This window comes from Elephantulus edwardii, unplaced genomic scaffold (genome assembly GCF_000299155.1).
Source record: "Elephantulus edwardii isolate Elephantulus edwardi_28Jun2011 unplaced genomic scaffold, EleEdw1.0 scaffold00178, whole genome shotgun sequence".
Classification (NCBI taxonomy): Eukaryota; Metazoa; Chordata; class Mammalia; order Macroscelidea; family Macroscelididae; genus Elephantulus; species Elephantulus edwardii.
In genome coordinates this window covers 3,626,173-3,636,473 of record NW_006399928.1, presented here as the reverse complement: position 1 = coordinate 3,636,473, position 10,301 = coordinate 3,626,173, and the positions used below count along the sequence as shown (strand labels likewise).

Sequence of the window (10,301 nt, the reverse complement as noted above, 5' to 3'; positions counted from 1 at the left end):
AGAATAGAGTTTAGGGCTGTTGTACAAGGTGACTTGATGGCACATAACAACAACAACCTAAAGTCTGCTGTTTGCCTGTAATTCAAATCCACTAGTGACTTCAAGGGGGAAATAGGCAATCTCCCTCCGTTACAATTTTTAGCCTCCAAAAATCAATGGAAGGTCTAGGAGTCGGAACTGAGTAAACAGTGGTGAGTTTGAGTTAAATACTAAAATTCCAATGTGGCTGACCAGGCTTATTACCTTCTACAGTCAAATAGGAATGCTTCCAGCACTTCAAATATGCTCCACGAAGCATTTCTAGGCTTTTCCTAGGCTGCTAAACTTTCTTAGGCTCCTCCACCTGGAGTGGTGTCCTCTCTCAATGATTTCTATGTGTCCTATATGTCATGGTTCAGATAAAATTTCATGAAGCCACCTTCTATTCCCTCCAATCTGAAGAGCTCCACCTCTTTTAATTAAGAATAACTTGTACTCCTGTGCTATTAACCCTATTCTTTTACTTGATGTTATGTCAAAACTATAAGATCCCTGAAGACAAGACCATATCTTGTTTATATGCCCAACAGTGAACACAGTTGTTGTTGTTATGTGCCGTCGAGTCGCTTGCGACTCATAGCGACCCTATGTACAACAGCCCTAAACTCCTCTCTGTCCTGTGCCAATCGCACTGTCTCTGACACTCCCATCCCAATTATCCCAGTCACTGAATCAATCCACCTCATAGAGGGCCTTCCTCTCCTGCGCTGTCCCTCCACCCTCCCAAGCATGATGTCCCTCTCTAAGGACCGGTCTCTCCTCACAACATGTCCAAAGTATGTTAGACGGAGCCTCAGAATCCTTGCCTCCAAGGAGCCACCCGGTTTAACCTTTTCCAGGACAAATCTGTTTGTTTTCCTAGTAGTCCATGGTATTCTCAATACTCTTCTCCAGCACACAGTAGGTCATAGTAATATCTTACATTTGAACACCACTTACAGTTTAAAAAGCATATTCACATACATTTTTTTTCACTCTCACAACAACTCTGTGAGGTAGGTGTTACAAGTGAACAAGCAGATTCTGAAGAGGCAGAGATAGATTTGAATGCGGGTTTTCTGACCCTTTCATGTTTTTATACCTGAGCTGTTGACTGGAAATTTCTTCAGCGAGACTAAAGCCATGGTGTTAATTCTGGGCACTGGGAAGAAGAGAGGAAATGATCTAAAGGTCAGATTCTTTCCATTTCATCACCACTTCCTTTTCCTCCTCAAAGTCTTTTATTAAAAGACAATTTCAGAAAACAATCTTATTTTGTTTAAGAATGTCTTGGTGCGAGATGCCCCTTTAGATTAGAAGAAAAATGTGGGAAGCTGATAGAAGGGCAAGGTGTGTTTATAGAATGGCTATACCCAAAGAATAATGTCAGCCTGAGGGAATGGTATATACTAATAGGTTCTGTCATTATCCCTGGCTTATTCAGTAATTTAATTAATGACTTGGATCTGATATTGAAGATATGCTGATTAACTTTGTAAATGATACGAAGCTGATTTTACAAAGTTCTCAAAAGCTATAATGAACCAGGAAGATAAAATGTAAAGTTGTATATTTGTGTTCAACAAAATAGTGGAAGTACAAGGTAGAAGAGATATGGTTTAAGAGTGGTATGAGTGGGACTCTGTTTGTTGCCCGCCGCCACCGAGGCCCGTGCTCTGCCCACCGCCCGCTCCGGCTTCTCCCCCTGGTGGCGGAGCCCAGGCCGGCGACGCTCGGTTCCCACAGCCGGCCTGCCGGGCGTGGGCGCAGGGGCGACCCGGGGCGCGCACTGAAGACCAGACCCTTGGGCGCGGGGGAGGGTGAGAGAGGAGTGGGAACCTAGGAGAGGGAAGGAGCCTGCATCTCTTCACACATGGGGGCTGGAATCCCAAAACCCTTCTGTACATACTCGAGGTGGCTGAGGACTCCAAGCCCTGCCCCCCAGCTCACAGGACGCCAACAGAATGTTGCAGTCCTCTGCTCTGATAAGACTTAAGCTGCAGACCTCAAGTGTGAATCATTCTAGAGGGTGAAACCATGCGGCTCCTTGGAGGCAAGGATTTTGAAACTCCATCTCATGTACTTTGGGCATGTTGCCAGGAAGGACCAGTCCTCGAAGGACATTATTCTTGGAAGGGTGGAGGAACAGCACAAAAGACGCTAGATGAGATGGATTGACTCAGTGACTGGGGACTTACCCCAAATTGTCCACACTGTTTTCTAACAGGTTTTGCTCTGACACAGTACTACTTACCGAGACAGATTTCTTGTCCAAGTCTTGGCTGTCACTTCAGAACCATAAATGACTGGTCTTAAGAAACAGAAAAGAGGATGGCAAGAGTGAAAATTCCTTATCTCTTTTGGAAAAATGAATCAGAGAATTCACCTGCGAGTAGCGAATTTTTTTAACATGTGAGGAGCAATTTTACTAAAAGTTACAGGCTTCAGTACCTGCACTTAAAATTAGGACAACAGTAAATGTCTGTTCTGCTGTGAAGGAGCTCTGGTGATGTAGTGTGTTTACATGTTGGGCTGCAAAATAAAAAAGCAGTTGGTTCAAATCCACCAGCTGCTCCACAGAAGAAAGAGGAAGCATTTTCCTCCCATGAAGATAGGACATATGATTGAAGATTGCCCTGAGTTGGAACTGACATGAAGCCAGTGAGCTTTTTTGGTGTTACATTATGACTGCAAAATGTTTCACATCTGTAAGATTCCTGGCGTACAGCAAACATTCACATAATCTAGTCCTTCTCAGCCCTATTTATGGAGATAGAAAGGAAAGATACTACACAATATACTCTGCTTGCATACTGTGTGATTATCTATTGAATAAAGTACGTGATTATCTACTGAATAAAACTATTAACTCGGAGAAGGGAAAAAAGAATAATCTGTGTGAAAGTTATTTAGATAACTTTTTAAAATTAGCACATCTACTGCTAATGAATTGGTATACAGAATGAGGGAGATTTTAGTTCCACATTTATCTCTGCTCATTAGGTCACAATGGAAGATTGTTCTTAGTCTTGGATACCATATATGACCAAGGATATTAGCAACTTGAAACATGTATGAAATAGAGGATTAAGGACTGTGAAAGGACTTAAATATCATTGTATGTGAACTACTGGGACTATTTTAATGTGTACAAGGGATAAAGAGGGTGGCCCAGGATCCAATTTTAAAACATTGGGTGGCCCATGATACAGAAGACAGATTCAACTTGTTTTGCTTTGTAAGAGAATATGATCAAGAGTATAAATCACAGTATATGATCACAGTATAAATGCTGTGGGAAAACATATTTTGACTCAATTTAAGGAATACTTTTATAATGGTTTGAGGCGACCACATATGCAGTGGTCTCTTTAATGAGAGAAAGATTCTTCTATCAATGACAAGGCTGGGATTTATGAGGAATGTGGCATCAGGATTGGGGGGAGACTCATCAACAACCTATGTTATGCAGATGACACAACCTTGCTTGCTGAAAATGAGGTGGACCTGAAGTGCTTGCTGCAGAAGGTCAAGGACTGTAGTCTTCAATATGGATTGAAGCTCAACATCAAGAAAACAAAGATTCTCACCAGTGGGCCAAGTGGCAGCACCATGATGGCTGGAGAAGAGATTGAGGTTGTCAACAGTTAAAGCTTGCTTGGCTTCAAAATCAACACTTTTAGCACCAGCAGTCAGAAAATTAAAAGGTGACTTGTATTAGGTAAAACTGTTGTCAGGGACCTTTCAAGAGTACTGAGAAGCAACAATATCAGTCTAGAGAAACTGAGATGTGCCTGATCCAGTCCATGGTATTGACAATTACTTGCTATGCACCAGATAGCTGGACAATGACTAAGGATGATAGAAGTTGTGGTGCCAGATAAGAGTCTAGATCATAACATGGACCACCAAGAAAACAAATAGGTCTGTCTTGGAGAGGGTGAAACCAAGTTTCTCATCTCACATTGGGCATGTGGTCATGAGGGACCTATCCTTGGAGAAGGACATCATTCTCAGAAGGATGGAGGGACAGCACAGGAGGAGAAAACCCCGGATGAGATGAATTGATACAGTAACTAGGGTAATGGAGGTAGATGTATTGGAATCAGTGAGACTGGCTCAGGACACTGCAGACTTCAGAGCGATTGTACATAGGGTCGGTATGAGTTGCAGGTGACTTGACAGCATATAACAATAACAATATTTAAGCAGAAGCCATATAACTACTTGACAAAGAACTTGCAGGAGGGAATCCAACATCTGTGTATAAAGGAGGGGAATTAGACAACCATTAAGGGGCTTCTGGTACTGTAATTTTCTTAACTAGCTTTTATCTCTGCTTCTGCACCTAGGCTCCAGAAATCTTTTCCTGAATACTTTGCCATGGACCTTCCAGATCAAGTATTATAAAATCCAAGTTGTGTCAAGAAATCTGAAGGACAACCAGCAGGCCAACTGACTGGAAGAGGTTCATATTTGTTTCCATTCTAAAGAAAGGTGACTCTACGGGAATTACCGAAAAATATCATTAATATCACATGCAAGCAAGATTCTGCTGAAAATTATCCAAAAACTACTGGAACAGCATATCAACAGAGAACTTCCAGATATGCAGGGCTGGGTTTAGAAGAGGCTGTGGTAGTAGGTATATTATTGGCTACTGTTAGATGAATCATGGCTGAAAGCAGAAAGTACCAGAGGAAGGTCTATCTGTGTTTCATTTACTATGCAAAAGCATTTGACTGTGTGGATCACAACAAACTGTGGCTAACTCTGAGAAGAATAGTAATCTCAGAACATTTGATTGTGCTTATGCAAAAACTATACTTGTACCAGGAGGAAAAGAGTAAGGAAACACTGGTTGCGTCCTATCTCTATACCTTTTCAATCAATATGTGAAACTGACCATTTGGGATGTTTGGCTCTATGAGGAGAAATGTGGCATCAGGATTGGAGGAAGAATCCACAACAACCTGCATTCTGCAGATGACACAGCCTTACTTGCTGAAACTGAGGACCTGAAGCACTTGCTGCAGAAGGTCAAGGACTGCAGCCTTCAATATGGATTAAAGCTCAACATCAAGAAAACAATATAGATTGAAGCTCAACATCAAGAAAACAAAAATTCTCACCACTGGGCCAATTGGTAGCATCATGGTAGGTGGTGAAGAGATTGACACCTTCAGTTAATAGCTTTGGTTTGCTTGGGTCCACAATCAGCACTCTTGGTACTAGCAGCCAGGAAATCAAAAGACTAATTGCATTGGGAAACTCTGCTGTTAGGGACCTCTCCAGAGCACTGAAGAGCAATGATGTCAGTCTGGAGACTAAGATGTGCCTGATCCAGGCCATGGTCTTTGCAATTACTTGCTATGCATCAGAAAGCTGGATAATAGCTTGACTAGGGATGATAGAAGGAGAATTGATGCCTTTGAGCTGTGGTGCTGAAGAAGAGTATTGAATATACCATGGACTGCAAGGATAACAAATAGGTTCATCTTGGAGAGGGTGAAACCACCCTGCTCCTTGGAGGCAAAGATTCTGAAGCTCCATCTGACATACTTTGGGCATGTTACAAGAAAGACCCAGTCCTTGGAGAGGGGCATAATGCATGGGAGGGACAGTGCAAGAGAGGAAGACCCTCAATGAGATGGATTGACTCAGTGACTGCAGTAATGGGGGTAGGTGTACCAGAGACAATAAGGTTGGTTCAGGATAGAGCAGGGTTCAGAGCTGTTGTACATAGGGTCACTATGAGTTGCAAGAGACTCAATGGCACATAACAACTATGACAGCATTCTAAAATCTCAGTAATCAGATACTTTAATCGCCTTTCTATTATTCATACTGGGTGGTTTTTCAGTCATTGCTTGAATATCTCTGGTGATGGAAACTCAAGTGCCTCTTGCGTACGTCCATTTCAATATCAGAGATACTACTAATCAGTAGAAAACTCTTCCTGAAATACAGTAAAGTATTTGAATGTTAGGCTTAAGAATATTTTTCTTCTCTCAGTTTGAAATGGTTGAAGGACTTTGATATAGTGTAATAATAAGGCAAACTTTTTTTTTAGTATAAGAGAGAAAAGTCATCTTCCTTATGCTGAACCAAAATCTTCTATAATTTCCACGTGTTAGATCTTGGAGCCTTTGGAGTCATAAAGAACACATCCATAGCTTCCTCTTCCCCATGATCCCAGTAATGATTTGGTGACATTGGCAAGTTTCCTCTAGGATCTCTCATTCCCCTCATGACACTCATTACTCTTCTCTGAACATACTTTTGTTAATTCCTCCCTTGAAGTGTGGTTTTCATAACCGCATAGAGAGCAATAAATGTGGTCTGACCAGTGCAGTGTGGCACAACATGATCACTACTTTTAGTCTGAATATAACATTTAAAGTATTCCAGAGTCTCACTAGTTTTTGTAGCAACCAGACTTATTTTGACATAATGAATTTTAATTTACATTAAAAGTTCATATCTCTCACTACTCCTGTACTGTTACATTTTGGAATTAAGGAGCTTAATATTTGCCCCTGTTCTTTTCACTTTTGCTATAGTAAGACTATCATATCTGCCTCTTAATATCTCCATGAATTCTGATTCTGTCATCTTACCTTTTTTAAAAAAAACTTTACACAGAACTCATTTAATCTTCACAGCACTATGACGTGTATACACACACATATACACACCAACCAAAACCAACCCACAGCCATTGAGTTTATTATGACTCATTAGGGACCCTCCCTCAGGCTTCCAGGGCTGTGAATTTTTACAGGAGACTGCCTGTCTTTCTCCCTTAGAGCAGCTGGTGGATTCAAACCACTGACCATTTCAGTTAGTAGCATAACATGTAAAGTACACCACTAGGGCTCCTTATACACACACACACACACACACACACACACACACACACACACACAAACACACAATTTAACCCATTTTACAAGTGAGAAAACTAAGGCACAGAATAGTTAACATCTTGCTCAAGATCAAAATTAGTAGAGGTAAAGCAAGATGAAGTCCAGGCTGCCCTAACTCTGAAATTGCTCCCTTATCCATGGAGTGTGCATCCTTCCCCACACACCTTCACCTCCACTAAGCTGTAGGAAGAGGTGACCACTCTCTCCAGATCACATGCTTAACTAACAGTGTGTGATTCAATCTCCAAAGAACCCAGGGAAGGACGAACTACTCACTGCGCACACCAGGAAGCAGAAACAATGTTGGAGAATGTACCAGGGCCACACAGACCAGGAAAGCACAGAACTGACATCCAGACCCTTGCACCACCAAGCATCCCCTCCCCAACTAGTGCAGGGAGCAAAAGAGAATAATGGAGACCAGAAGGCAGGAATGGAGGCGGCGGCAGAGGGGTTAGGTAGCAGGATATGGAAGTGTGATCCAGAGATGCAAGGAGGTAGTCCTCAGGTCTGGAGGGCATGGCCTTTATGGTTCCAGGGAAACTCTGTACCTCTTCAGGTGGCTTGGTGGGGACCAGGAAGTTCAGGGGACCCTAAACAGCCCAATGACTGGAGATCGGCTACTCTGGCCCTCACACTCATTCCAGGGCACAGCCTCCAGCCCCATGGGGTCCTCATTCCACATACCTGTCCTCAACGTCTTGGTTGCTAGGGAGAAAGACAGTCTAGGGTGCAAGGGGCACTCTGGGGGACCCAAAAAGCCAAGGAGGGTGTGAGACCTGCACTGGGTACCAGCTGGGAAGGACATGCTACCTCTAGCCCACAAAGCCCCTCCTTTCCTTCAGACATCATCCTCACCAGCCTGAGAAAGGACAAGGGCCCAGACAGCCCTGCTCTGGAGAAAGGAAGGAGGCAGAGGCGAGGGGGCCAGTTCACTAGGATGAAGGAACTTCACTGGGGCAGGCGCCGCAGGTACAGCAACAGGAGTGCGGCCAGGAGTACCCCAGCTGTGGCAACCGTGAACCCCAGCTTCCAGAAGGACAATCTGTTGTACTGCACCTCAGTCTCCAGCACCTCCTGTACTGGGGGCTCCAAGGGGACAGGCGATCTGGGGTTGCCATCCAGGAGGTCAGCACTGGGGTCTTCAGCTGTGTGGATTTCAAAGGAAGTCACAGACCTGCATACACACTCATTCTCTTCTGGGACTTGGACGGGCCCCCCTTGCAGGGAGTCACTATGACTGATGGCTAGGTCCTCAGAGGAGATCGAGAAAGGCTGGCTGTCCACCCGGGATAACAGCACCCCTGGCTTACTCAGTTCTGACACTGTGGCCAAGTCTTCGGTTCTGTTGTCTGACCAAGGAGCATGACCTCTCGGGCCTGCAGGTGCAAGAGCCTCTGTAGTTTTCTCTGGTCTATTTCTGGGTACTGCCTTGGTGGGCACCTTGTTAGGCCCCGGGCCAGTGGGTGTCCTGTGCTCAGACCCCAAGCCAGTGGATACTTTTGGTGGCACTGTGCCTGCACACGCCGTGGTGATGGGTAACTTGGACGGAGGCACGTTTGGGGGCATTGTACCAGCAGGTTTCACACTGGTGGGCAACTTGGAGGGCACTGGGTGGGCAGAGGCTGAACTGGCAGGCACTTTGGAGGGCACGGTTTTCACAGGCATCGTAGGCAGCTTGGAGGTTGCTGAGCTGATGGGCATTGAGCTGGCCGGCACTCTGGCGAGTGCTGTGCTGGCGGGTACAGTGCTGGCAGGTCTCACCGTCTCACTGTCACAGGTTGGAACCTCACCCTGGTCACCAGCACCTCTTGGAGAAGCCAAGCCAGGGGGTATGGAGCTGGAGGAGGTGCCAGAGGGTGGAGCTGACACTGGGGGTCCAGGCAAGCTGCTTGCCCGGGGCGTGGAGCGGGCGAGGGGCTGGAAGGAGACGGATGGAGACACCGGTCCACGGGGTGTCGTCGGACTGGAGACCACACCTGCAAGGTGGGTATTGCCCAATTCTGAGTCCTGTTCCTGATGTCTGCCGGAGGTCGAAGGGCTGAGGGCTACCACATCAGAGGAGGGATCCGGGGGCCCATGTGGCTTCCTCGGGACAGCCCCGAAGCTGGGCGTCTGTGGGGCTTGCTCAGATTTCTCCCCCAGGGACTCTGGTGGCCTGGTGGCCTGGACAGGTGTGGGGTAACTTGACTCATCCTCTCTGTAGCCATTGTAAGGGACACAAGGAACCTCGGCGGGCCCTGGAACCTCAGCAGGTCTTGAGACTTCAGCAGGCCTTGGGACTTCAGCGGCTCTTGGAACCTCAGTGGGTCTTGGAACCTCAATGGATCTTGGAACCTCAGTGGATCTTGGAACCTCAGCAGAAACTAACATCAGCTCCAGTGAGGCTCGGGGACGTTTTGGATCCTTGGCTAGGTTGCTCTCATAAACCCTGGTCACTTCTTTAGCAAGATCGGAATGGGCACAGGCCCTCAGCGCCTCAATGAGGCAAACCACCCAGTTTTTCCGCCACTGGAGGCTGTTGAAGAGGTCCCAGAGGGTGTCCTGGTTTCCTATTCGTGTGTAAGTGGCCCTCAGGCGATCCTGATCATTTGCTGTGAGGCAGGGCAAGTAGGGTAGAATCTTGAGAACATCAACACAGTGGAAATGACGGTAATTGCGGCGGATATACAGATAGGTCTGTTCCTCAGCGTACATCACTGCTCAGGTTCTGAAGAGAGATGAAGGGTGGATGGAGAAAGGAAAAGACACGACCCAGCGACCTGCAGAAGTCGGGGCAACCGGAACCCCTCATCTCACCTTTTGACTCCCAGCTTTGTGTAATTTGTAAATTTGACCTAGTAACATTAAAACAGAACATTTCCATAGATAGTCATTCAATTTTGTAAGAATCCACATTGCTCCACAAGCACCACGAAAGAATGTTTTGCTGAACTCAAGATAAACAGTAGATATTAACATTCCACTCAGAGATGATGAGGCTGGCACAGGATAAAGCAGGGTTCAGAGCTGTTGTACATAGGGTTATTATGAATCACAAGCAACTTGACAGCACTTAACAATAACATCCATCTAGTCACCCTATCAAAGGAAAGGAGCTGAGTAGGGTATGCTTTGGTTTTTTTCTAAATCGATGCCAGGGTGAAGTGATCTTTACAACTTCAGGAATTGTTCACTAACTTTCCACTTAATCATTAAAATCTTGTCCTGAAATATGGGGAAATGGTTTCTGTAACCATTGTTTGGATTTGTTAGTATTTTTCAGTGGATATAAAAATTGGGCCATAGTTTATTAATCTCTCAACTAATGCCTATATTACATTATCCTTAATTGTTATTATTATACTGTTTTGT

At 45.2% G+C, this 10,301-nt stretch overlaps 1 protein-coding gene across 1 annotated transcript; it reads right to left on the bottom strand.

Moving 5' to 3' along the window:
* Positions 1-7,898: 7,898 nt before the first annotated feature.
* Positions 7,899-9,644, bottom strand: LOC102872228 (mitochondrial antiviral-signaling protein-like). The gene is made up of 3 exons (XM_006896004.1): positions 9,325-9,644; positions 8,720-9,222; positions 7,899-8,635 (listed from the first exon to the last, which is right to left on the bottom strand). The coding sequence occupies exons 1-3, from the start codon at positions 9,642-9,644 to the stop codon at positions 7,899-7,901; spliced, it is 1,560 nt and encodes a 519-aa protein (XP_006896066.1).
* Positions 9,645-10,301: the final 657 nt, after the last annotated feature.

Coding starts and splice junctions, on each gene's coding strand:
- LOC102872228 (XM_006896004.1), bottom strand. CDS start 9,644: ATGTACGCTGAGGAACAGACCTATCTGTATATCCGCCGCAATTACCGT. Junction 9,223..9,324: donor CGTCCCCGAGCCTCACTGGA/GCTGATGTTAGT, acceptor TGAAGTCCCAAG/GCCTGCTGAAGTCTCAAGAC. Junction 8,636..8,719: donor TGAGGTTCCAACCTGTGACA/GTGAGACGGTGA, acceptor CCATCAGCTCAG/CAACCTCCAAGCTGCCTACG.